The sequence below is a fragment of the Bombus bifarius genome, unplaced genomic scaffold, assembly GCF_011952205.1.
Source record: "Bombus bifarius isolate JDL3187 unplaced genomic scaffold, Bbif_JDL3187 scf7180000008515, whole genome shotgun sequence".
NCBI classification, from domain to species: domain Eukaryota; kingdom Metazoa; phylum Arthropoda; class Insecta; order Hymenoptera; family Apidae; genus Bombus; species Bombus bifarius.
Window position 1 is genome coordinate 136,848 of NW_022884701.1, and position 25,179 is coordinate 162,026.

The following is a 25,179-nucleotide window of genomic DNA, read 5'->3' on the forward strand; positions in this document are numbered from 1 at the left end:
AGCAATTATGGCTTGGTTTTAGAAGGCAGCGATAGCTTCCTAGAGCTGGAGTGTCATTTGCAATCTTCTGGTCAAGTAGTTGCTAATCAACAGTTGGAGATAGCAGATTTGCAGTCTCTGTGCCGTATGTTAAGTAGGGTAGGTTATATTATTCTTCTAGCGTTGCTATTGCATCGTGGCTCGACTATTTATTTGTACTTGTTCCTTCGTTATATTTGATTCGTTCATGAAGGATTTGGAGAAAAGCTTGGCTGCCCAGAAGGCATTGTTACAACAGCAACAGGAGCTGGAAGCTGAGTCGGCAGAGATGCAAGATTTCCTCCAAGAAGAGAAAGCTACTTTGGCGGACGCTTTAAAAGAGGCGGAAACAGAGGTGGTATATTCTTGATACATAGATACAAAGAGAAGCAGGAAGCGACCGACGAACACGTTAGTATAATTTTTCTTTTTAATTCGTAGCTCGCGAAAAAGGAGGAACTGTTAACGAAACGCGAGTTGGAATTAGAGAGGCAAACGGAGGAATGCAAACATTTAGTGCGAATCAGCGAACAACGAAGGTAAGTATTTACACAGGTCAAATATATCTTGAAAAGTTTCCCTAGACACGAGTCTCTTTACTAAACATAGTGTTTCGGCATACGTTTCTAGACAAGAAAATTTATCTATGAGCATGAAATTAAATGCAGTCGAACGACGAAGCAGGGAACTCTTACTTACACAAGGCGCCGCCGTTTCCGGAGCTGCGGTTGCGCTTTCCGGTCTTGGAACTAGGCTAGAGGGATTAGTAGACCAGCTGATAACATCCTATAGTATCTCAGTGAAAGACCTTGAAGTAATATTCCACCATCTTCCTTTGTTACTCGTTTCTTTTCTCTTTACCATTTAACGGCATCTAACAATTTCACTTGTAGGATGTGATATATCACAATGAAGCATACAGTAGAAGCAATAGTAGCATTGAATCGAGTCCTGTTAGCTCGAAACATAGCCTGAAAGAGTGTACACCTAGTCCAAAAAGCGGTTCCTTCGTTTCCGCGGTAATTGGAGCAATCCGAAACGCGGCGACGCATCCTTTTGCAACGAAAAACACCGATAAAAAATCTACCTTAGAATCAGCCAAACAAATGTACAAAGGTATAATATTGTAATTTAAATTTAATCGTTTGAGAATGGTTACCAACAGCGAGGAATCTATTAATCGATGATCAAAGACATCGTGCAACGATAACGGCCTTGTCCTATGTAATTATTTAGAATTGAGCATGGAATCATCGTCCGACTTACTCGATTTCGAAACCGAGCCATGCCTGATGATGGAAAGCGTGTTAGAGGATGTTCCCCTGCCCGATACATACTCGCATAACATGGTATCGAGTAGCGACTCGCTTCGCAGAGCTTTGAGTTTTCCGGAAACTGTGGACGAGAGTAATCTGAAAAAGACGCGCACCAACGAGGAGTGTTCGAGTCTTACGAATCTCACGCAAGCTATTTTACATCGTCGTAAGGTATAAATAGAAAAATATGGAGAAACAGTTGTGAAATGACAAAGACCGTAACGACGGATTATCAATTGAAATTTGTATAATTGTTCACAGGTTGAAAACGAGGAAGACGATGATTGTGACTCTATCAGCGAGTCAGACACCGGCACCAATGAAGGCCCATTGGCTTCGGATTATTGTCCCGCTGTTGGTCTTGTTGATCAAGTAATCGATGTAGATAACCTCGTCACGAAATTATTAAAAGTATTGCGAATAATACAGCTCGATAACGACACGTGCATTCAAGAGCTGAAAGAAGAGAAGTAATTTCATATTTCTTTGCTGTACACCAAGGCACGCGTATAGAGAACACTGCATAAATACATAGTGATTTGCAGATCCGAGTTAGAAACGAAATTGGAGGTAACTGTAACGGAATTAGAGGAATTGCGTAAAATCGTGGACAGCCTGCATCAATCGGACGAAATTCTCAGCAACACCTCTGACAGAAGACGTAGCGTGATGGAGAACTGTCGTCTACTGATCAAAGAGGTAATAGCTGGTGACGTTACCGATACATATCTATAAAATGTTTCTGGTGCCGTTTTAAGAATTTGTTAATCAACGATTGACTTTTTAAAAAAGATGTCAAATGGAATAATTCCTCTATAGGCGGGTAAGGAGGAATTAAAATTTGACGAGCCCGCAGTTGCTAATAATAGTGGAGGAGCTACGAACTGCGAAGATCTCAACGCGAACGCAGCGGCTCAACCATCTTCCTAAACACGTCTCCTCTTACTCTTGTTTTCCTTTTTCCCCCCTTCTTTCCTTTTTGTTGTCGTCCTTTATTTCTTACGCCGTGTATCATTACTAATTCCATTGTTTGCATAATTGTCCGTTGTTGATGCCAAAACGGGAGCTGCGTAGGAAAATCACCCTAATGCGTATCGTTTGGGGGAATGAGAATCGAGCTAAACTGGCGCTCGACGATGTGTACATGCAAACTTTTCTCGGTGAATCACGTCGAGACGATTAGCTAATATGGTAGTCCATAAAGCATAGACATTTTGCGTATGTCGAAGTCGTGTACAGCTTTCTCCGTGCCGTCATGTTATGGAAGGTATTCGTGCGTATTGCTTTAGTATATTTTATCGTTCAGAGACGTATAATCCGTGTATATAATAACAGTAAATCTGTCCTCATAATTTCAAAATTGATATAGTCGATAATTCATGATCCGATATCGTAGTCATACAACCTCTGGCTTTCTTTCAGTCGGAGATTATAATTTAAATATATCCTTTTCAATCATTGCCGTTTTTGCGTATAACATGGTCGAAACAATAGTTAGTTATCTCGCGTTAGGATTACTCGCGATTAATCGCTTTAAAAGAAAAGAACAAAAAAATTATGAAGCATAGACAAATTTGTTAAGGATACTTAATTGCGATAACAAGTGAATTTCCTTCTCGTGCCCACCGAATTACATTTTATCCTGCTATTAATGACGAACCATTTTCTCAAGAGTATTAATTCCTATATACATACTTAGAGAGGAAAGCAGATAGGTTGTAATGTACCTTAAAGCTCCGTTCATCGAAGTTTACGACTCGTTTGAATCTTGGAAACAAAAGTAAGGAACGAATGTGTAATCTTCAAAAGTAAAATGACAACAGGGTACGTTAGGTTTACGATGCACTACATAGTGATGATTGGCGCAATTAATATATTGTCAGATATGAATCATTCGAATGGAACGACACACGATGTTGTTCTTAATATTATTATTTGATTCGTCATTTGTCGATATTTAAATATCCTTGCCGTTCCAAACGTGATTACAAACATGGCCGGGAATATCTTTTGTTCGAACATTCTCATAAAAAAGAAACGAAGAACGGAAACACGGAAAGATATAAATATTTGTCGCAAATTATTCCCGAGCACCGAAATGATGAAAAAAGAAAACAAAGAAAATACACACGTTACATACAGAACTGCTTTCTATTTTAATGGTGAGATATATTTGAAGAACATATTCTTGTACACGCTTCCATAAGTCACAATTATTCATCGTGTAAGTTTCGAAAGCATTGTATATACATATATGTAAGTGAACATCGTGTAACTTACGACTTTATTCTAATTGCGTTTCAAACGATCGGTCCTTTTTTTATATAGGTTTCCCTTCGTTCTTTTCCTTTAATAGTAGAAATTACTTATTGCAAAGATCTTGTGAAAGTGATTTTTTTCTCTCCTCTATCTTCTTTTTTACTTTTTTTTTTTTTTTTTAATGAAATAAACGATTCCACCCAGATGATATATATTCTGAAAATCATAGTCCTAAGCATTTTTTATACAAAGTATTGTGATGATATACCAAAAAAGAACTCATAAATAATGTATTTTAATTTTTAATCAAATAAATTTCGTTTCGATAAGAATCGTGTATCGTATGTTTCCTTGAGTATACAATTGTTCGTGGAGGGCTCGAGTATTGGTTCTATGCAAAGAATAATATTCAAAAAGTTACAAATAACCCATCTAAACCTCGCGTCGTTCACAGGCTCGTGCGATATTTACCTTCTTGATATTTTCTCTTCGTGTTTTTTCTATAAAATGTCTGCCCAGTTCGTTACAAGCAAGATTAAAAATAAATATAGTCTTAAGATAAAATGAATAATCAGTTAATGTCGATGTAAAGGACAGAGAGTGACAGTAGGAATGAGACAAAGGGTCGATTGTCAAAAAATATTGATGATAGGATAATTACATTTTACGCGAATGTCTTGCAGCGTTTCGTGTAAAAGACAGAGTTCTTCTTCATTCTTGGCGAAAACGACGTAACAACGGAACTAGCAAATTCGCCAAACGCAAACCAGCCCTAAAAAATAAAGGTACTATATCAGTTTGATAAATTAAAAAAAAAAAGTGCATTAAAATAAAGGAGATAATATACAAATATGTACAATAGCATTTTACATATCTATCAAAAGTAGTATCATTGTACAAGAATGACACTGCATCTTTTCAAAAATGAATAAGAAAATAAACATCGATTATACGTAACTGTTTAAAAAGAAAATTGTTGTTTACAAAGTCAAATTCAAGGCAAGATATTATAGTATCACGTCGGTACCGAGTGAAACTTAAAAATTGAAAAATACCTGTGAGTCGATTTGGGCGCCGGTGACGGTTTAGAATCGACTTCCGGTTTACTGGATTGCGGCTTTGAAGAATCAATTATCGGTAAGTTAGGTTTATTATCGCCAGCAACACCGGCTAGGAGGAGCGTCTCGACGGGTGCGACGACGAATACCACGCCGTCCACGTGGATACGGTAATTCTCAGATCCGTTTTGTCGTTGATCGTAATAATCGACCGTAGAATTGTAGGAAGGCGGTGTCGTCGGGCTCGATGACTCCACGATCGATGTTTCATTCGCAATCGGTAAACACTGAGCAACTCTGTTAGAGCCTAATGCGGCGAGTAGCAGCACCGTTTTGAAGATCCGCATGTTGATCGATAGCATCGATGTCTGTTTCTAATAATTGACGTAAATAAATATCAGAGGTTATATACGTATGCGTGTGTCCTAAACCAGATCGTTGACGAAACCGCTTCTACGACGACGCTCTCGAGTTTCGTCGATTCGTCGAGCAATCACGAGAAACGAAATTACTGATGTTTTGGAATTCTCGCCTAGACAAGGTAAGTGTGACACGCGGCGAACGATCGATCGAGGAACGATCGAAAATACGAAAAGGACTTATAAGTTGATTTTTGATGAGAAAAAACGATGCCCGTGGCGTGGTAGCGTGAGCAATGAACGTCTTGACGATGCGGAGGATGAGCGAGGTGTGACGACGTCTCCTGCCGACCGGCGATCCCGGTCCCCACCTGGCATGGAAACAGATCGTCAGGCAAGTTCAAGAACCTGGGGGCCACTGTGCACGTTCTGTTGCATACATAGCCAGGTAGAACGTAATCTTGGTTGGAATTGATTTTTCTGCTCGGACGACGTTGATATCTCATTCTACTTTACTTTAGAATTATCTATATTATGTGTCAGTTGTCTGTCCTAAGGGCGATTTGAACAATAAATTTCAATCAACACCAGATTTCTCTTACACGATAACGTACTAACTATGAAATGATATTCGTGAATTTGCAAGTTACATGTCGCAGCTCGTAGAATTACAGAGAAACAGTTTCTACAATTTTTTGAGCTATATTCGTTAATCGATTAGTACTACGTTCCTATTGTTAGAATATACATACAAGCATGCTTATATTACGAAGGCATCGATAGAAAGGCGAAGATTAAATACACGGTAAAAGAGGTAATAAATATCGGTATTTATACTTTTACAGGATGTAATTAGTTGTTTATTGTCGTAATGAAATATGTCATTTCGTTCAACCTCTTTAAGACCCGTTACGTTTCTTGTTTCTTTTTAGGTCTTAATTAATCTACGTAATTCTATTCAAGAACAAAGTTCGGTTGGTAAGAAGAAAAACGAAACCACTGGTAGCCGGTTTGCTCCCGAACGTATACACACTCTTTCGTGCGTGAAATATACCGAACGTGCGTGTTTCTGTCGGTGCGCACGCGAGCACCTACCCACATACACAAACGCGCGCTCACGCGCGCGTGCATACACGCACATATACGGGACCGATTTGTAAAGGGCAACGGCCTCGTATGGCCCCACCGAGTTCATTTCCCCGTTTCTCTGTCTCAGCCGCCGCTTATTACCGTAACCTTGCCCTTGCTCTTACATTTCCGCCATGCTCGAACTTCGAGGATTGTCTTCCTGGTTCGCCTTGAATGGCGCCTACCGACGAAAGCTTATAGAAGATCGGAATCACTTGAACGCGGCTCAAATTCGAACGTTCCAACTTGAGACTACAGATAAGAGTCAATAGTTTATCTATTGAGATAAGCAGAGATAAATTTTCATCGTCCGAGGACATTCTGTAAGGAAGAACATTCACAAAATTTTAGGTAAGACTTGACACATATTTTGCAGGATCTTATTTTAGGGACAAAAATAGTAGACTTTTGTTCGTGTGTGCGTGTATATTTATCTCTCCGTAAACATGATACAATCCTACGATACATTGTAGATGTAAATAGTACAAACGTAGAAAAAGATAGAATAGCTTTCGGTGTATATATAGTTCGGTTACGAGATCAAAGTTTGCGCTTGAATCTTTCATATAATTTCTTTTACATATTTTCCTGCCTTTTATACTTTTTTACTATCTTTTTTTAACTTTTAACTATAGTATACAAATATCACAATCGTCATATAAATAGATACTCTTAAATGGAACTTATGTAGTCTCTTACTAAACAGAATGAATTTTAATTAAAATTGTTGTCGTTCTGACAGACACCTAATTTATCCCTGTATCTTCCAGGTCCGCAATTCTCGATACCGCCTCCCAACAACACTAGCTCCTGCTCCGCCAACTTGTTGCCCAATTCGTTCCTTTCCTCAGATATCGAAGGTATGTCTTCCTCCTCCTTCTTCGACAATTGTTTCTTCAACGATATACCCGGCCTCGCTGCTTTCAACACCTCCTCTTCTTTAACCGGTAGATCATCCGAATGGTCGAGGTTCTTCACTTGCGAACTTCTAACGTTAGTAGACCTTTTATTTCCTTTTATCGAACTATCAACGAGTCCACGATGTTCTTCCGTATTCCACAGACTTCTAGTCCTTTTTACCGTCTTTTTACCATCGATAGACACCTCTTGCAAAGCAGGCTCAGAATTTTTAGAATCCATCGACGATGTTTCTAATTCAGTTTTCTCTGTGTTTTTAGCGTCAGACGCCTTGTCGGTATGTTTACTTTGAGCTGTGCTATCTCCCTCTTTCTCTATATGAACGATCTCGACGTGGTAAGGCTCCCTCCCGCCATCTGCATCTTCTGTCTCATAAACCATCGTTTCAGATGGCTTCTCCGCGGTCTGTTGCTTGCTGCGTTGCGAGATTAGCTCGTTTAACTCCAGCGCCTGAGTAGCCAGGTTCTTGAATAGACCACTGCTACCGGAAGTAGCGACGACCACCAAAAAGTTTTCAAACTTCGCGTCCACATTGAAGTCACCGTCTTGTCGCTGGTCATACGTGGCTGGAGCCGCGTTTGTTCGCGGAATTAACGATTTCGATAGAATGCCTGCAAAATTACACGAAGATGATAGAGGATAAAAAAGAATTGCTCCAGTTTCATATGTAAACATCAGAAAAAGTCATTAATTTACAAGTAACTTAGAAAGCTTATCCGAAGGAGTGGAAGAGCAACATGTAATTATATCAAAATATATGAAAATTAAATGTTAAGAAAGGATCTATCTTACGAAGAAATCTGTAGAGTATGATGTAGTTGTATACGTCATTCTACCTGGTAACAGGACGAGGCACGCAACGTGCAGTAGCATCTTGGTGAAACCCTTTTGGAAGCGTCCGCTCGAATCAGCCGAGCTGAACGAAGTCCGATCCTCGACTGTGCGAGAGATTCGTCCGCTTCCTTGGCAGCTTTGGATCGCCGGCGTCTTCTATATAGATCGAGGGAATATCACTGCTGGGAGAGGGTAAGAAACGTCTTGTATGCCTGGCAATCGACTTACATTAGATGATTATGAAGCGACTACCATCCGCCAAGACCGCTCATGATAGTACTGCTTCTCGCACGGTGTGTAGCTTCTTTCACACGACTTTATCCCCCTCTACGGATTAAAAGAAGGAAATCGAGCAGTTCTCGCAAGAAGTTATTGTACTGACTGTATCGTGCGTGTTTCTCAGGCACGTCATTTTAGAATTCATTTAATAGCACGTTCCTTCAAGAAGGATCGATCCATTAGATATCTCTTCGTACATCTTTGGATAATTTCAAAGAAATTACACTCGAAATGTTAATGCAGTGTACAAAAGGTAAAAATATGATTCTCAAGCTTCAAAAGAAAGATGAAATTTTATGACAATAACTCTTAACCTTTTTATCTATTTTTAGTTACTGAAGAAAAAATGGAGGCTTAATTATGGCGGATGAAATTAAATAACATTAATGTTGATAATACTATAGTAATGGCGACGATAGACGATAGACGATAGACGACGTTCGAGAATGACAACGTATTACGTAATTCTACGATATTTTTATTCCCTTGATCAGAGAACACCGGAGCGAGCAGGCGTACAAAGAATTTGTTCGCTGCTCAGGATCGTATGCTGTTCGTATCTATTTACTTATCTTGATCTGTAAAACTTCGAACGAGGTTCCTTCGTTTCTTAAAGATTCTTTCGATAGGAATCTCTTTATATTCTACAGAATCAATCACTTGAAAAGTATCTTTTTTTTTTTAGGAATATCTTATAATTTGTGAAATTATTCTACAGGATGTTTTATTCAACATTTAAATGAAATAAACCATTCAATATGCATACATAAATTTATTTATTACAACAATTTTATAACCCTGTTAAGTATAATTGTTTCTTATATATATTATTATATACAGCGACTAAGGAAATTATAGCCGAATAGAAATGTAAGATGGGATATACGTAACTTAACATAAAGCCGAATTTACACTCTTTCGCTTTGTGTGTTTCGTTTTACACTTGTTGCAACACTGCTTTCATCCTCGTTTCATCCGCGGATGAAAGCAAGTGTTCATCTACCGTGTTCTTCCAATATGAAACAATGTAAATTCGACTTAAGTCACATGAGGAACATGAGGCAACTCCGCACAATCGCACAGGATTCATCGAATATTCATGGCACGGCTCAGTTTAACTGCATTCGATCGTCTTCCTCCTGCGCCAAATTCCTTGCGCTGCGCCTTAGATCGTCTAAAAGTTTTGATGGTAATCTCATCGTCAATCTACAAGAAGAAAAGAATAAGAAAAGAAAACGAAGAGGATTCAAATCTACTGTTCGTTTGAAATGTTTTTTTTTTTTTTATATCTCATGTTTATATCTTCAAACTCTTATTGCAACTTTATATACAATTTTAATTTCACAGTTTGTAACCTCGTTAATTAGTTTGACTAATTAAATTCGCCAATTTTCTATTGGATGAAATATACATTTTAATGTTTCCTGCTTTCGTAGTACTTACGGAATTAACGATAATTTTCGTTGACTCAAACGACGACAACGACCCTTGCCATCCGGTGAATATCCTAATTTGCACCGTTTTCTAGACAGTCTTTTGGACGGATTCTCCGTGGATGATTCCAAGTTATCGTGCTTCGTTGGATTTTCCTTCTTATCCTCAAACGGATTCCCAATTTTGTCACTTAACCTCATTCTTAGTATACTGCCGTCACTAGTTGAATTTTCTAAACTTTCAGTTGATGAACTAGCTAAGGTTTCGTTTGTTTTCTCATCGGCCACTGGTAGAAGAATTTCCGCGTTTTCCATGGTAGAATTTATATTTGGCTCGCTGATCGAAGGAAATGTCGAATTTTGAGAGGAAGAATCGGGTGTTTCGGAGACATCGATTTGCTCTAATGGAACTGTTTCGGTGGTAGTTGTAGTACTGGTGGTGGGCTTGACGATCGGTTTCAACGTAAAGTCGGCGTAATCGTAGAAGTAATCGTATTCCTGTAATTCAAGATCGTGTTAATTTACTTAACACTACTTTCTTCATATCCTAAAAACGCGAAGATTTGCTTAAATATTTTTTACGACTCCCTTATCCTTTACTCCTCCACCCTTTACTTTAAATCAATGTTACCACGTACTATCGTAAATCTCTTAAGTCTAGATGCAACATATTTATCACATCGTCAGTAAAGATAAAAGTCAACGATGATAATAATAGTTCTTGTTATCGCGTCATCTGACTGTACCGCTTATCGAGGTACATTAACATCCCAGCGGGAACATCGCGACCGATAGTCATCGTTTTACCGTGTAATCGTCAAGCATCTCCGGGTCCAACAACGCCACCACTTGCACATCCTTCAGGTGGACTTGCACGTTTAGATCACCGGTTTGTCGTTGATCATAGGTCGTCGTCGGTAAGGACAGACCAGTCACAACGTGATAAGCGAACACGAGGAGGAGGCCGTAACGCGGATACATGACGAAGAGGACCGTTTTGCTTCGATGGGCCACGAAGCAATGGAAAAATGCACGAGGATCGTCGACGGGATTGAGACTGACCGGGGTCCGGTTAAAAGACGGCGTTATACCGATGCTCTACCTTGATATAGTGGTCAGTACACCGAGAAACCGGTATTCTTTGTCGCCGAACGGTCATGAGAGCCTCGAGCACAGTGGCCGGACATTGGCCTCATCGTGTACCGATATACCAGGAAAGCGTGCACACGCGAGAATGCAAAGCAATTCCGATTTAAATATTAAAACGCTACTCTAAACGTCTCCCACAGCCTCGCGGGAACGGTATACGCGTATAAAGAGGACAAATAAAGATCTTGCTACAGCGGATGGTGGGATTCCTTTTATATCGGTCGCGTAACGTTGTCCAAAGTTAACGCAATTAAATTAGGGGACACATTGATAAAACGGAATACTATCGGCGGGTATCAAATCGTACACTCTTTGCAAAAATATTTCAAGGTAAAACGAAGATAATACATCGAAAAGGAAATGAGCAAAGAAAGTGTAGCTCTGAAAGAAGTATTTGATGAGAAACCATTGGGCAGAGTATAGTATTTAACATTGCAAACTGTATTTTATAATATAGTATATTACAATATTACTATATATTATATTTATTATTGTAAAAATCACTGGTTAATGATCTCTATAGGTCGTAACTCCCTCGCGATTCACTCGCAACTGTCTCGCTACTCACTTGCTACTCCCTCGTAACTCCCTCGCTACTGCAACTCTCAAACTTTAGTTTCACAACTGACTAACGACTGCCTTTTATTCCACGGTCTTGTTCCACAGATTTTTGGATGACACGTGGTCAAATACACTTTTTTCAATTACCTAATATCAAAAAGGGCTACAAGTATATGGTCCATCGGAATTTCCCATTTTTCCATTGCTTTTCATCTGTAGTTCATCGGGACTTTCCCCAGGATTTTTCCCTAATACTATAGATATACGTAAGTAAATAAAAGATTGGTTCGTAATGATTAATCATTGCCGTTAATTATTACTGTAGAATATTTAAAATAAACATAAACATAGTAATTTTTACGTTACACGGGAAAATATTGCAAAGATGTCAATGTTCCTTAATTTACGATACGCGAATAACACGGTACGTATAAGATGAACGGTGTATACTGTAAATGAAAATTACTGCGACATAGTTAGAAATTTGTTATGGTAAATTACAAATTTATTACGGTAGTTGTACGCACAGGTCATAAAGTCGTAACGATAGTAAAGCGCGTTAGGATGCGCTACGCGGATATTTTTGATTGTGACTTTATCCATTATTGTGAAACCGCAGGAAATAATCGTGACCCGATGAATATAAACTTTCTACGAATGAGCAACATGGCAGCAAAGAGGCGTTAGGATGATACTAGAAATAAAAACGATCGATTACGCAAGTTCGGTGTCATCGATGTGTCTTTCGATGTTTTGATTCACGATCGTTTTTTAATGTGCGACGTCGAATCAACAAATGCCGCGGATATGCTTCGATTGGTATCGATATAGAGATCCTGAATGGAACCACGATGACAGTAATGAAGACTGGTTGAAATGTCATGTGCTGTTTTATACGCACAACCGAGGAAGTTCACCGTGTCGTTTTCCTAATTCAGTGCTTAGTGCTTGGTATCGTGTTCGAAAGGAACCCACGCATAATTTTCGCCCATTACAAAATAAAAGTTTTGCGCCAGGCATCGAAACATTATTATCTACTCCTCTGAATATTATATCGCGTCGTTTATCATGTTTCGTTGTGACGTAAACAATGTTCCAGTTTTTTAAAAAACCTGGTAAATATGTTTTGATGTTTCACTGATGAAAGGGTTGCTCGATAATTACATCGTAGTTAACCTAAACGCAAAATATTTATGTCTTCGTCTTTCCAATCTTTAAACTCTGCTTTCCTCCGCATGTTTCGCGTCTTCACCGAAAATCAAAATATTTTTCAAGTGTATACGTATTAATAACATTTGCCGGGTTTGTAATTGCAGGACAAAAAGACAGACCCAGATCTTTCCAAACTTCTCCCACAAAATCAACGAGCTCTGGGAAATCATTCGGGGATGTATTCAATAGTGGCTCTTCGATTCAAACATCAACAGATGCATTGTGCAGCCTTGAGGAGGAAGAGGAGGATGAAATTTTGAATGGCGAAACGGAAGAAATATGTTCCTTCAACTCTCAGCTTTCTAAGACACTTCCACAGATACTTGCAGACAAAGGTGCTCTAGGCTATTTCATTCAGTTTATGGAAACACAGAATTGTATAGCACTTATTAAGTTTTGGCTGGAAGTGGAATGCCTGTGCAGTTCGTATAATGTATTAGAAAATACGACGGAGAATATCGAATGCTTAAACTGTGTAAAGAATACAAATAGTATTTCTAATTCGATAGACAACAATGAAAATTTCCAATGTGATGTGGCACAGAATAATATAAATAGTCATGAAAGTAAGAAACTACTATTCGACGAATATGTAAATAGTAATGATGTGAAATCAAATTGCAACGACATGCCAAAGACTAGTCAAACCATAAGCAAAATGCGACAATCAAATCACAACTGCAGAAGAAGAAATATGACTACCATTAGGCAAGATGTGTTAAGAATTCATAAAAGGTATATTACTAAGGATACTTTGGGTACGAATCAAATCCCCGAGGACCTGAAAATAAAAATGGAGAAAGTTCTTACCTGTGAAAACATTGAGCCTATGTTGCAGTGCCTATCAGCTGTTCAAAAGATTGTATATCAAATATTAGAAAATGAGTGAGTATAAGAACTGTGAAATGCTTATATTATTTATATTTTGGAATTTAAATGCAATTCTTTCTAGACACATTAATAACTTTTTACGAAGTGAATTTCACTGCAAACATCAGATTGATGTTCTTACAAGTGGCAATGTACAGTTAGCAGATATATTGTACAATGAAACGGCATTCTTTTATTTTATGGAGTTTATGGAACTTGAAAATAAACGTGAATTATTAGACTTTTGGATGTCAGTCATGAGCTATAAACAAAATTTATTAGAAAAAAAGGATACTGCAGATCCTGAGGAAGCGCAAACTGATGCTCTAATTATTTACGACAAGTACTGATTTACCTAACAGTTTCCTTCTTTTATGATTTTCTAAATAGATCAATAACGAGGTCATTGATATTATCATTGTTGAAATCGTTACAGGTATTTTAGCTTACAAGCAACGATGCCCCTTGGTTTTAGCGATAAAATTCGTTTCCAAGTCGAACAGAACATTTGTCGCGAAGATGGAGGAGGGCCACAACCCGATTGTTTTGATAAACCTTGTAGAATTGTATATAATTTTCTGAATAAGGTAAAGATACTGTGTTAAAGTAACAAAAAATGCTAGCACTCCTTCGGAACCATTGCTATCAATAAGATTCAGTGGCTTCAACTTTAGATAACAGAAAATTCTTTTCCAGTATTATCTACCTACTTTCTTATCATCTCAGTTATATTACAAATACTTATCAGAATTAATCAGTACTATACAAAGCAGTCCATGTTCGAATTTACATCCTAGGCTAAAAAGAGCAGGTGTGTGTTGGTTTACATTTATCATACTCTATGTAATCGATAGTGAGATAAAAATAAAATGATTTCAACAAAATTTTTAAATATCTGTAGGTTCTGATTGTAGTAGTGAGGTCAGTTCTGTTAGTATCAATATGCAGAATACCCTGCAGGCAGGGAATGAAGGAAATAAATTGAACAATAATAAAAAAATTACTGGTGGTATGAACATTGATACCAGACAACTTTATGATCCAGATTCCTTATGGAAACGTAACAAATATAGGTAATTATAAAACAAAAATGCTGTGCAATATAAATATTTCAAGATATATCTTGTTTATTTTATAGTTTGAGCGTCGGTTATATTGATTCGCTAGGCAGATTCGTTACTGAGATAGACCCCGACCCTCAAAGAAAATACGGTGAGTTATTTCGATCAGTTACCTTGAATGTACAACGTGAATTGATATAATCGTTTCAAAATAATTTTAGAATCTCGATTAACACGTGCTGTAAAAAGGCTTGTAAATATGGAGCAGGATAAGGTAAATTTCACGCTTATCAGTAATGTTTATGTGACATTTAACGCATGACTTCTAATTTTTTTGTGTGTGTGAATCTAAATTAAAATCGATATAATTAGGCCAAAGAGGAGTTAGCATGGAAGATTGCTGAGATGATCGTTCGTGAGATCACCTCTTTGACACGAGGAGCTTCGAATTTTTCATCTTGATGACAGACGCTAGGTTCGACATCAAGTCATTTCTTTTTTACGTAATATACTTTGCGCTTTAAGTGTTTTAAGGTAAATATTCTGTTTAACATTGTGTATGTTTTCTTAATTTTTTATAAAACGACATCGCGTATTCCAAGTGCCAAATTGCGTAATGATAAACCTAATTATTTTACTTTTAAATATAGCAATTGAAAAAGGAGTGAGTTCGTATCCATAAGATTTAATATATTTATTTGCTTTTCGCAACACGTTTAGAACACACGTGTATAGTATCAAATTTATTATAAAATGCACATGTATATTTTCTACGTTTATAAGAATTCTTTTGAAAAAGTAATTTTCTATTGCGATATTATTTCACTTTATTCTACACACTCGTGATAAGTTTAATAATTTCGGGTTTCATAAAAATAATAAAAAAATTATTGCAGTTGAAAGAAACAGATAATAATATCACTGTAAATAAAATACAAAGCTCTCGTTTATATAATGCATAATAGCAAACCGTACAAACGAAAACAATAATTTTCAAGTGCTTTAACTTCATACTCTTTCTAATGTTTATGAGATTATAAAAGTATTCGTTTCTATTCTAAGATATAATTGTAATTTTGAGGCGACTATATTAGACGACTTATATATATTATATAAGGATGTACAGAGCATATGTATTGTTTCGCGTTCAATATAGCGTATTACTTAAATTATTCAACTGCCAAGTATTTCTGTAATTCAGTACATTTCTGTGTATCTTCTGTGAACGTAAGTGTCTCTTGTTTGCAAAAATATAAAAGATGAAAAAAGTATTTTATACGCGATAGGTAAACAATTTATGACATATCGTAAAAAAGTGTGATTGGAATGCAATACGTATGTCTTAAAAATCAACGAATGAAATGCAATGTAGATATTGGAAAGTGAGTGGCCGTTTGACGAAATTGTAGATTTTTAGCATCCAAGTTTCAAATAATAATTTCATTTATTTCGCACAAACCTTTGCAAGTTTACTCCAGATATATATAACGATTACTACAGATTCTTTGAGGCGCTCTTACATTTCAAATGTTTATACTTGGCAGTATTTATTATAGAATTTTTAATTGATTTATACAAAGCATTCGGTTCGTTACTCGTAGAGTCGAAAAACTTTTATATACGATCAGTCTTATTATGTATAGCTAGGATTAGTCGGTAATATATAGCATTACATAAAACTTATTTTATTAAAATCGAATATATTTTTCGAAGAAAGTATAAAGAAAATGAAAATTGCTATACATAATGTACTAAGAAGATGAGTTGGATAATGTGATGAACATATGCAATCCAAGACTAATGTTCTTAAAATGTTAGTGGATTTTAAGTTGAACGACGCACGTTAGTTCCTCTTCCTTTAAAGATAAAAGGATAATTATTTTAAAAATAGATTAATCAATCTTGCATATAAATCTTACAGTATTTTGACAGTTTATGCTCTTATAATGATTTATATTTTTAAGGCTATAGAAGATTTCGTTTTTACATACAGCAAGCATTCAAGCTTTGTGCGTTAGTATGAACGAACAAATTTTGTATTAGTTATTATATTCCTTATATTCACACAGAGATTTTGGTGCTACACGTAAATACAATTCGTTACCGAAAAACATAGTCTTGGTACTCTTTATAAAATGTATATGTAAATCTCTAGAAAAAGGAGTATTCGATCATTTGTTAATAGCGATGTACATAAGAATTTTTTTTATTAAAAGGAGAAGGGTTGTTGCAGGAATAAAATTTGTTAATCAAAAAAATCAAGACATCTCTTTTGAAAATTCTACGTGTATTATGTTTTGTAGATATGTATTCTTTAATGGTGCTCTTTATTAACCGTAATAAAAACGACGATCAACAAATTATCATGTTTTTTAAATCAAAATAGTTATATTAGCATATGATGTACTCGTGCAACGTTCAGTGATGCTTAACACTCTGTAATTTATTCAGACAGAACTGCAACATGAAAATATTAGATATATGAAAAAAGGTTACACTCATTAAACAGTACTACTCTATATAGGTGCGTTCTTCTTATATATGTAAAAAATAAAATCTTTTAACATTTATAACAATTAACAAATGTATTTACCAAATTAGTACGAACAATCAATTTTCCATAAAGCTCTTTTATCGCTATAAGGAAATAACTATAATCTCTAATCTCTAAGGAAAATCTTATTCTAAACGTAAGTTTATATGTAAAGAAAGAATTTTTTTATGTATACAATATTTCTATACAAATAGTGATTCTTCAGTTATATTTTTCCCTTAAGCAATCTTCATCATAAAATGGGCTATCGAGCACATTATCTCCTTGAAACTTGAAAAATATATAAATATTAAAAATATAGCTTTCTTTAAAGCATATAAGGCAGTGGATTGATCGTATTACTACGATTGAAAGAGGAATTTTCAGTATCACAGTTCTCAGACCGAAGAAGATCCGTTAATACTCGTATGTGGGGGACAGCCAAATTTGGGATCCAGTAAGGGCGATGATTCTGATAATCGGGTATTTTTGTCTCCTTTCCCTAACTTCTGACAGCATTCCAATCGAAACTTTTCTCTCTTACTCCATCTTTTGTAAACAAGAGCATTGAAGAAAGCTTGAAGGGGATTTGTTACAGCCTATCAATAAAATATTCTCATGAGTTGAACTTGTCACATTGGCCTTAAAAAATATACATACCATTATGTACCAAAGAGTAATGATAATTTTGACTGGTAGCTGGAACCATAAAGTCCATAACAAAATCCCGTTAATTAAATTCGGTAACCAGCATACATAATAAACAAAATTAGTCAATGCAAATTTGAGCTTTATCGCTTGCACCAATTTCCTTTCTCTGCTTGTTATTTGTGCCAAACTACAAGTGACAGCAGTTTGAAGATCTCGCGTCGACGCGAAATATAACACAGGATTGACTATCATGACCGCTGCTAATAGCACATAAGTAGCACAATAGTTTGGCAGAATACGTAATGTAACAGTGGATAATGATGTCAAATTATGACAACTGGGAAAAGAAAAGTGTCGTGATACTTTAAAGAAATAACAATGGGTAACATCGTGGCATGCCATTAAATCGAAACAAAAACTAACTTTGCATCTGGTATATATAAGATTGTTAAGCCAAATGTAGTCAAAATTGCTGGACATATCCATGCAAAGGCATGGTAACAAGTAGAATGTCCAGATCTGTCTCCTAGTAACAGTTTCATGTCAATGGCGTAGCAAAGAGTCCAGATCCATGTTGCCATATAAAAATACTGTATCCAAGCCTGGTAATTTTTTTTTTTTGATATTAATATGACAAAAGATTGAAACGAATACAGGTTACTAATGCGGTGAATTTTATAATACAATTATTTTACCGACAAAAGTGCGCAAAAGACAACACTTGATGTATCATCTTGCATTGGCATTATGGATTTAAAATTCATCCATATCGCCGATCTAATAAATACACCTAGTAAAAAATTCAAATTGAGAGGAGAAAAGTGACTTTCTTTGTTTTTTATCTATTTCATATTTTTTCAGTATTAGAAAACAAATGTAATTACCTAACGAGGCTAAGAGGTCTGCAATTGCAAGCCATACGATGATCTCTCTTCCTCTAGATACAGATAAGCTTTGCCACCTATGAGAATGACTAGATGTTTCTCTTGGAAGTATCTACAAAGCAATTTCATCAGTGATTTATAAGATTTTACTAAAAGATTTCCCTTACCTGATACATTGCACCTAGGATACCTATAGAAGAAGAGATCATACAAACAGTATTGTACAAATCTGTATTGAATTCTTGCATTATTACAATTGCCATATCTGTACTGTTAGAATGATGACAACAGAATGTTTGTATCGTTGGATCAGCCATGATCTATTTGATATTGATTTCTTTCTTCTTCATCAACTAAATATACATATATGTATATACACGCGATAAGAAATAATTAAATATTCGATAAGACACCAGTTATTTCGTAACTTGATCTACGTATTAAATGTATGGAATATGGATGGAACGATTTAGGATTACCCGAAAGACACCTTTTCCAAAAATCTTTTCGAGGAATCAATAAGAATGCATTCATTTTTATGTTAAAACGAAGCCGTACGAGATTTCCGATACGTTCGTCTGCACGCCATATTTAACACTTTATTCGTTTCGAACAGAAGATAATTATGCATATACCTTCTGCGGATAATACAGACTTCTAGTGATAATCGTTATTCAAATAATACAATTTAACGTACTCTTAATCTCCTTACCTTTTTAAACGACTGGGATCCATATTTACATTTGTTGCTTGTAATTAAGTTCAACGTTAATCCTTCAAATATTTTATTACCGCTGTAAGTAAATATATCGAGATACGGAGGAAAAAAGAAAAAAGTCTCGATTACATATACTTTTGTTATTACTGATTATTACCGAATACACATTTAATATTCAATTACGTTTCTAACGAACTATTCATATTTATTACAGAAATATCACGCTTCAACTGCGCTTTCCTCCTCCTGCTTTTTGTCATGTTTTTTCCATTTAGAAGCTCTTGCTTCCGGATATTTTTCAGCGAGAAAACTACACACGTCGCCATATTCAGCTTTTAATCTGATTATAACCTGATCCTGATCCCTGTGACGTTCTTGTTTACGTAAATGAAATAACCACGAAGGCAATTTCGTGAAAAATGGTTCAGGCTTTTTTTTCTGCAAAAGAACTCTTCCATTCATTACGTACTGTTTAAAATCTAAAATTTCGTCTTGTGGAATTTCTTTGGAGGTTCGAACTATCGATGGCGAAGCAAGTACAGTAGGAAAATAATTATTTTCTTTCCTCATTTCGACCACATGCAATCTTTTCTCATTTGCCATTTCTTCGTATGTTTTCTAAAAATATGGTTAATAATATTATTATCGATATACCGCAAAGTTGCATATAATGTGAAAAGTACAGTTCTTCTTTGCTACCACTTAATATAGTTTCGATCGGTGTACCTGTTGCAGTAAGCCAATAAAGAAAGCTTTTACGATGTACGCCACGTTTGTAGATCCTTCGACTTTAGCGTACAAATCTTTGATACCAATTGCTTCGCAACATGTTTTAATAACACGATGACATTTCAGTCCGTAACCCTTCTGTTTTTGTTGTACGAATACTTTCGTTTTTCCAAATTGTCCAAAAAAGTCATGGAGTACTAGAACAAAAGGTATTATAATTTTACATAGTTATAGAGCTAATAATAGACAACAAAAGACACAAGAAGATCGTTTACCAGTATGTTCGTTATATCTTTCAAAGTATATCAATCTACGTCCTGCCCTGTTTTTAGCTGTATTTACGGTCGATCTAAATTCACGTCCTGTATCTTGTGAAAATCCAGCCAAGCCTTTTCCATTTCCAGTAACAACTATAGCGCTACAACGTTTCGATCTACCCATAGTACTGGTCATGATAGATGAAGTTTTGGCAGATAATATCCAAGATTCGAATCCATGGAAAACATCTGAATCGGTAAAAATTTCACTTATAATTTATATGTATATATATAGATATATACGTATATACGTATCGAACAATTATATCACAAACCGTCGTCAACAGGATCGGGTGGTCCGAGTTTCCTCCCACCAGGTTGACATCCGGACCAACCTTGGTTTAAAGGGTGAAGTTTGAGTCGTTTTGGTTTCAACGCAGTAACAGTTTTCGCAGCATCGAGATTTTCTGCTTCTTGCGCCGTAAGACGTCTTTGCTGATTTATATGTTCTCCGTGCGTGACAGGGGCATTTAGTCCAGGAAATACGAATGGTATTTTTCCACAACCCAATCTTTGACCACGATTTAAATCTCTGGGCCTCGCAAGACCTTTCCCTCTTCCTCTTCTTTTACCGGCATTACTAACGCTTGTAACAGATTTCCATAATTGCGTAGCTGATCCTAAACACAGGTGATATTTCCAGATTATCAGCGCTCGAGCAGAACCTAACAAATGTTTCCGAAAGTGTGTCGACGAAACTTACTTACTTCTCATATAAAAGTTAGTATTCCTTGCATGTTGCAATAATAAAACCCGCGGTGTCAATAAACCAATGGTGGTAGCTGAAAATAATTTGTAGATGAAACTGTGTTGTCGATTCAAAGTTAAAGAATTAAGAAAATTATACACGTTTTAGGTTATATAAGCAAAAACAAACAGCAGTTATAAATAAAATTTTGTAGAAAAGCGATATGTGAGAAATATTTTATGTAAATTACCATCTCTCGCAACGTTGATATTTTTCAAACAGTTTGTAATTGCTTTAGAAGCATGGTATACCCATTTTGCCATTTTAGCCTTATCGGTGTGAAGTTTCTAAAGAGATTTTCTTCCCGAGAGGAACACGATAATTGAGAAAGTGGACGACGGATGTCGCTTAATGTCGTATGCTGATGGAACGTTCCTTTCACGTATTACGTATTGACGTAAGTGCAGACGGAGAGAGTGCATCTCGTCCGTGTATATGTATTACGAAAGGATAATTTTGTTATGGAAAAGCTGGAAAAGTAAAAATCTAGTCAAACACCAATGTAAGATTAAAAAATCCCAACGACTTACTCAAAATAAATATTTCAACGTTTCGATATCAATGAATCGTTTTAGAAGTTGAGCTTTTCAATGAAATATCGAAATTGTACGCGTAGTATAAGCTAGAATCGGGCATGCTAGTCTCGCTGCGTTTCATTAAGGGAATACGAAGAACCGTATTAAAAAGAAATTTCATCTATTTCTGTATAAAAAAGAAAAACTGTAAATACGAGAGGAATGCACAGCTAGCGACACGTTGCATCGTGGTAGCAAAGCATCGAACGACGTCGATCGGTTAGACAGTCGCGTACCGTCGCTGTTCTCGATAAGGGTGGTCGGTAAAATCGTGGTAGGCACCCTGCGAAGAAAAATTCGACAAAATGCATAGCAGAGCGCGGTGAAATTTTTCCAAGGACAATGCCAGACGTAGAACGCTAGAAAGGGACAGAACTAGATAGGTAATTGGAGAAAGAGGGATAGAAAGAGAAGCGAGAAAGGTGGGCTGTCCCGAGGCTGGTGGCCATGAGACGGTAGTAGATTAGGTAGACGAGGTGGTTCCTGGCTGGCATGTCAGGGATCAGAGGCGCGATAGGCGGACGTATAACGGAAGATCTATAGGTCTGACCAACGGCGTAACGGCGAGCAGCGCGGGACAACCCCGAGCAAGAGTGGAACCGCGCGGAAAGCGATCCAATGGAATCGCATGGGCGCGTTGATTGGCGGGGTTCCTCCAATGACGGGATGGTTAGGGTGCCGGGTTTGGCTCGGAGGTCGGTTAGATAGCCCCGCAAACCCCTCTAGAGGAAGGCGAGTGGGAGCCCTTCTCTCACACGCAAAAGGGGACATCTCATCACGACTCTTGGTAGCAGGCACTTCTCCGTAGTGGGCACTCCACTCATCGTGTCGTCGTACGGGTTCTCCGCGAGAGGCTGTGGGGCCCGAGCCCGGACGAACGAACGAACGAACGACCGAACGACCGAACGACCGAACGACCGAACGAACGACCGAACGACCGAACGACCGAACGACCGAACGAACGAACGACCAAACGAACGAACGAACAAACGAACGAACGAACGAACGAAAGAACGAACGAAGGAAGAAAGGAAGGAAGGAAGGAAGGAAGGAACGAACGAACGAGCGAACGAGCGAGCGAGCGAGCGAGCGAGCGCGACCGGCCGAGCCGCTGCGCTGGTCGAGTGGGTCTAAGCGGCCGTGAGGACCTCTCCAGGAGTACCCGACAGTCCTCTTCATTCATTCATCCATCCATCCATCCATCCATCTATCCAGCCAGCGAGCCAGCCAAGCCAGCCAGCCAGCCAGCCAGCCAGCTAGCGAGCCAGCCAGCAAGCCATCCATCCATAGACGCTCTCTCCTCTCCTACGGAGAGAGAGTGTATCCTCGACGAAGGTGGAGGCGAACTGTAGAGTGGTACATCTACCATCGTCTCTCTATCGGCAGAGTCCAAGGACTCGAAGACCCCCCGGGTGATTTCAGTCGGCCGCCGGCCGGCTCTGGCCGGCCACTCTTCTCCTCGACCACGTGTGCGTGTCATTCTTCCGTTCTCGTCTTTCGTTCCGTATCGTTTCGCATCGCATCGCATCGCATCGCATCGCGTCGCGTCGCGTCGCGTCGCGTCGTGCCGTGCCGTGCCGTGCCTTCGTCGCTCGTGCCCTCGCTCTACGAATCGTGTTGTGCCTCTAGGATCTCCTTCGTCCTGCGAAAGACGTTCGATCAGGTCGTGTGCGAGCGCGAGAAGAAGCAGACGGTCGGTCGTTGGTGACCTTGGCAAACCTGCGATCGTTGGTCGACGTTGGTTCGCGCTCGACGATCGGTGCTACGCAGCGCTGGATCCACAACTCGCGTAGTTGCACGGCGTGTTCGACCTCGTTCCCGTTTCCGGATATCGTCCGACCTGGTGAATGCGACACGAACAGAGGAATGCGGCGAATGACGCGGTGTCGCCGCTGGACGCGTCCAGCCGCAACCAGCCTTCCTCGCGTCGATACGATGGACGCGTTCCGCGTATCACCGCACCGAGTCGGTTGATCTATCGATGAAAAAGAAATTGCGAATGTACGTGGTTCGGTTACCTGGACGATGAGTCGATCCAACGTCTCGCAGCGATCGTGCCAAGGATCGTTAAACAGTGTGCGATTATTTATCGTCGCCCGATGAATGGAACCAAGTGCGGCGGTGAATCGTTCGAAACTGTGCCAAGAGTGACGCGCGGTTCTTCTTCCCTCCTCGTTTAAACAGACGATATCTGCATCGAGCATCTGAAAAGGTACATCGTGGATTTTACGTTTCGTCGTTCGACGAAACGCAACGAGAGGAAAGAAAGAATTTTGTAAGAGAAGCGGTAGAGCGCGCGAAAACAAGAAGAATCGGAAGAATCGGAGACATCCGTAGAAATCGTAGCGGTGGAAAAGAGAAGCGGCCGAGCGACGCGGTTTAGTCGCTGCGAAGCTTCGGCGATCGAAATTGTCGGTTGAACGCGCGCTAGGCGGTTGAAGTGATGTCGGTATCCAGCGGCTAGCGCCGGCCTCAGGATTCCGCGAAGCGCGAGCTTCAAGTACCTCGAGGGCGCGGGCCTCGTCGAGATGAGCGGTGGCAGCGGCGGGAACAGCGCCGGCAACCAGGGGAACGGCAATGCCACCAGCTATCACCAGCATCAGCAACAACAACAGCAGCAACAACAACAACAGCAACAGCAGCAGCAGCAACAGCAACAAACCCAGCTGGAGCAAGCTAGCTTGCTGACAGATCTGAACGGTATCGACCTGGCGATGAGCCTGTCGCCCAAACAGCATTCGTCCCACGTACAAGCCGCTGGTGGCGCTCATACCACTCCGTTCAGCGTCACTGACATTCTCTCACCCATCGATAACGAGTCGTTCAGGAAGCTGGAGCAGGTGATCGGCGTCGGCGTGGTCACGCATTCTCAGGTATCGCCTTACGGAAACGCGTGCGGCGCCCGTGTCGGCGGCAATACCGGTAGCTCGAGCGCGAGCAGCGGCAGTCCACCGCTTCACGGAGGCTCGACGCCCGGTGGCGGCACACCCGGACCGGTTTCCGGTCCGAACGACGCCGCCGGAGGAGGCAGCGGCGCTGCCGGTGCCGGCTCAGGCATGACCGCCATGGGCAATCCTTACGCGACCATGCAACTCACCTCGCAGTATCAGTACTGCGCCGCGGAATTATCGTATCATCACGCGGGGCCAGCGGTCGCCGGAGGCGCGACCGCCACCGACCCCATGAGATCCCATCATCCGTGGTACGCGCCTACACCGTCGGCCACCAACGATCCCCGCTTTGCCAGTGAGTACTGCTTTGTCTTTTCATCGTTTTACCGCGATTCTTGCCTGGTCGATGCGTCGCTTTCTTTTCCGTTTCTCGGGTTCGAACCGCGTTCGCGCGTTGCTTCCTCCGAAAATACGTTGCAACGTCGGGTCTCTTGTAACGCGTAAGCGATCTCTCGTAGAAAATCTCTTATATACGCGTAAGCGATCGAATTGGAAAGGAGCTGATCGATCGAGTTGGCGGACGTTCGCGGCAATTAGATTCGTCGAGACACGTCCGCGAACGCGTGCACCAAGAACAACGAGTTTCTTTCAAAGTCTCTCGTACGCGATCGTTTGCCG

The 25,179-nt window shown here is 39.1% G+C and overlaps 8 protein-coding genes and 2 long non-coding RNA genes across 19 annotated transcripts in view; 5 read left to right on the top strand and 5 right to left on the bottom strand.

Moving 5' to 3' along the window:
* Positions 1 to 2,934, top strand: part of LOC117213169 — a 33,853-nt gene extending 30,919 nt beyond the window's left edge. For 3 of the 8 annotated variants that reach the window (XM_033458525.1, XM_033458524.1, XM_033458521.1), the window contains 9 exons: positions 23 to 138; positions 233 to 373; positions 460 to 557; positions 649 to 832; positions 912 to 1,134; positions 1,255 to 1,505; positions 1,596 to 1,804; positions 1,880 to 2,033; positions 2,154 to 2,934. In XM_033458525.1, coding sequence (XP_033314416.1) covers positions 23 to 138; positions 233 to 373; positions 460 to 557; positions 649 to 832; positions 912 to 1,134; positions 1,255 to 1,505; positions 1,596 to 1,804; positions 1,880 to 2,033; positions 2,154 to 2,264 — 1,487 coding nt within the window. In that variant the 3' untranslated portion in view covers positions 2,265 to 2,934. Of the gene's footprint in view, positions 1 to 22; positions 139 to 232; positions 374 to 459; positions 558 to 648; positions 833 to 911; positions 1,135 to 1,254; positions 1,506 to 1,595; positions 1,805 to 1,869; positions 2,035 to 2,126 lie in introns of those variants that run through there. The other 5 variants (XR_004488593.1, XR_004488592.1, XM_033458526.1 and 2 more) reach the window with 5 other exon arrangements.
* An 814-nt stretch (positions 2,935 to 3,748) lies between these two features.
* LOC117213185 lies at positions 3,749 to 6,471 on the bottom strand. Its single transcript, XM_033458550.1, has 3 exons — positions 6,264 to 6,471; positions 4,649 to 5,025; positions 3,749 to 4,365 (listed from the first exon to the last, which is right to left on the bottom strand). Exons 1-3 carry the CDS (start codon positions 6,456 to 6,458, stop codon positions 4,305 to 4,307), a joined length of 633 nt encoding a protein of 210 aa, XP_033314441.1. The 5' UTR covers positions 6,459 to 6,471; the 3' UTR covers positions 3,749 to 4,304.
* Positions 4,730 to 6,275, top strand: LOC117213190. The gene is made up of 3 exons (XR_004488596.1): positions 4,730 to 4,821; positions 4,877 to 5,824; positions 5,943 to 6,275. It is a non-coding gene; the product is annotated as an uncharacterized LOC117213190 (long non-coding RNA).
* Positions 6,472 to 6,549: 78 nt separating the features above from the next.
* LOC117213181 lies at positions 6,550 to 8,027 on the bottom strand. The gene is made up of 2 exons (XM_033458545.1): positions 7,893 to 8,027; positions 6,550 to 7,667 (listed from the first exon to the last, which is right to left on the bottom strand). The coding sequence occupies exons 1-2, from the start codon at positions 7,927 to 7,929 to the stop codon at positions 6,853 to 6,855; spliced, it is 852 nt and encodes a 283-aa protein (XP_033314436.1). The 5' UTR covers positions 7,930 to 8,027; the 3' UTR covers positions 6,550 to 6,852.
* Positions 8,028 to 8,284: 257 nt separating this feature from the next.
* LOC117213189 lies at positions 8,285 to 8,943 on the top strand. Its single transcript, XR_004488595.1, has 3 exons — positions 8,285 to 8,422; positions 8,502 to 8,721; positions 8,855 to 8,943. It is a non-coding gene; the product is annotated as an uncharacterized LOC117213189 (long non-coding RNA).
* Positions 8,944 to 8,988: 45 nt separating this feature from the next.
* On the bottom strand, positions 8,989 to 10,609 carry LOC117213183. The gene is made up of 3 exons (XM_033458547.1): positions 10,410 to 10,609; positions 9,613 to 10,100; positions 8,989 to 9,375 (listed from the first exon to the last, which is right to left on the bottom strand). The coding sequence occupies exons 1-3, from the start codon at positions 10,581 to 10,583 to the stop codon at positions 9,279 to 9,281; spliced, it is 759 nt and encodes a 252-aa protein (XP_033314438.1). The 5' UTR covers positions 10,584 to 10,609; the 3' UTR covers positions 8,989 to 9,278.
* Positions 10,587 to 16,713, top strand: LOC117213172 (A-kinase anchor protein 10, mitochondrial). 2 transcript variants are annotated; one of them, XM_033458530.1, is made up of 9 exons: positions 10,587 to 10,716; positions 12,629 to 13,409; positions 13,477 to 13,737; positions 13,831 to 13,981; positions 14,091 to 14,205; positions 14,296 to 14,467; positions 14,533 to 14,606; positions 14,677 to 14,729; positions 14,828 to 16,713. In XM_033458530.1, exons 2-9 carry the CDS (start codon positions 12,886 to 12,888, stop codon positions 14,915 to 14,917), a joined length of 1,440 nt encoding a protein of 479 aa, XP_033314421.1. In that variant the 5' UTR covers positions 10,587 to 10,716; positions 12,629 to 12,885; the 3' UTR covers positions 14,918 to 16,713. The 2 variants fall into 2 exon arrangements, with proteins under 2 accessions (XP_033314421.1, XP_033314420.1); XM_033458529.1 differs by lacking the exon at positions 10,587 to 10,716 and adding an exon at positions 11,827 to 12,427.
* Positions 16,714 to 16,723: 10 nt separating this feature from the next.
* LOC117213175 (G-protein coupled receptor 143-like) lies at positions 16,724 to 19,136 on the bottom strand. 2 transcript variants are annotated; one of them, XM_033458536.1, is made up of 7 exons: positions 19,003 to 19,136; positions 18,691 to 18,876; positions 18,524 to 18,635; positions 18,335 to 18,429; positions 18,063 to 18,241; positions 17,649 to 17,976; positions 17,387 to 17,587 (listed from the first exon to the last, which is right to left on the bottom strand). In XM_033458536.1, the coding sequence occupies exons 2-7, from the start codon at positions 18,838 to 18,840 to the stop codon at positions 17,387 to 17,389; spliced, it is 1,065 nt and encodes a 354-aa protein (XP_033314427.1). In that variant the 5' UTR covers positions 18,841 to 18,876; positions 19,003 to 19,136. The 2 variants fall into 2 exon arrangements, with proteins under 2 accessions (XP_033314426.1, XP_033314427.1); XM_033458535.1 differs by lacking the exon at positions 19,003 to 19,136 and having other exon boundaries at positions 16,724 to 17,587; positions 18,691 to 18,840.
* Positions 19,137 to 19,366: 230 nt separating this feature from the next.
* Positions 19,367 to 21,360, bottom strand: LOC117213174 (putative 28S ribosomal protein S5, mitochondrial). The gene is made up of 6 exons (XM_033458534.1): positions 21,226 to 21,360; positions 20,995 to 21,069; positions 20,563 to 20,907; positions 20,246 to 20,476; positions 19,968 to 20,167; positions 19,367 to 19,859 (listed from the first exon to the last, which is right to left on the bottom strand). Exons 1-6 carry the CDS (start codon positions 21,296 to 21,298, stop codon positions 19,461 to 19,463), a joined length of 1,323 nt encoding a protein of 440 aa, XP_033314425.1. The 5' UTR covers positions 21,299 to 21,360; the 3' UTR covers positions 19,367 to 19,460.
* A 2,602-nt stretch (positions 21,361 to 23,962) lies between these two features.
* Positions 23,963 to 25,179, top strand: part of LOC117213166 (homeobox protein Nkx-2.4) — a 30,389-nt gene continuing 29,172 nt past the window's right edge. The window contains exon 1 of the mRNA XM_033458518.1: positions 23,963 to 24,856. Within this exon, the coding sequence (XP_033314409.1) occupies positions 24,139 to 24,856 (718 nt within the window). The 5' untranslated portion in view covers positions 23,963 to 24,138. The remainder of the gene's footprint in view (positions 24,857 to 25,179) is intronic.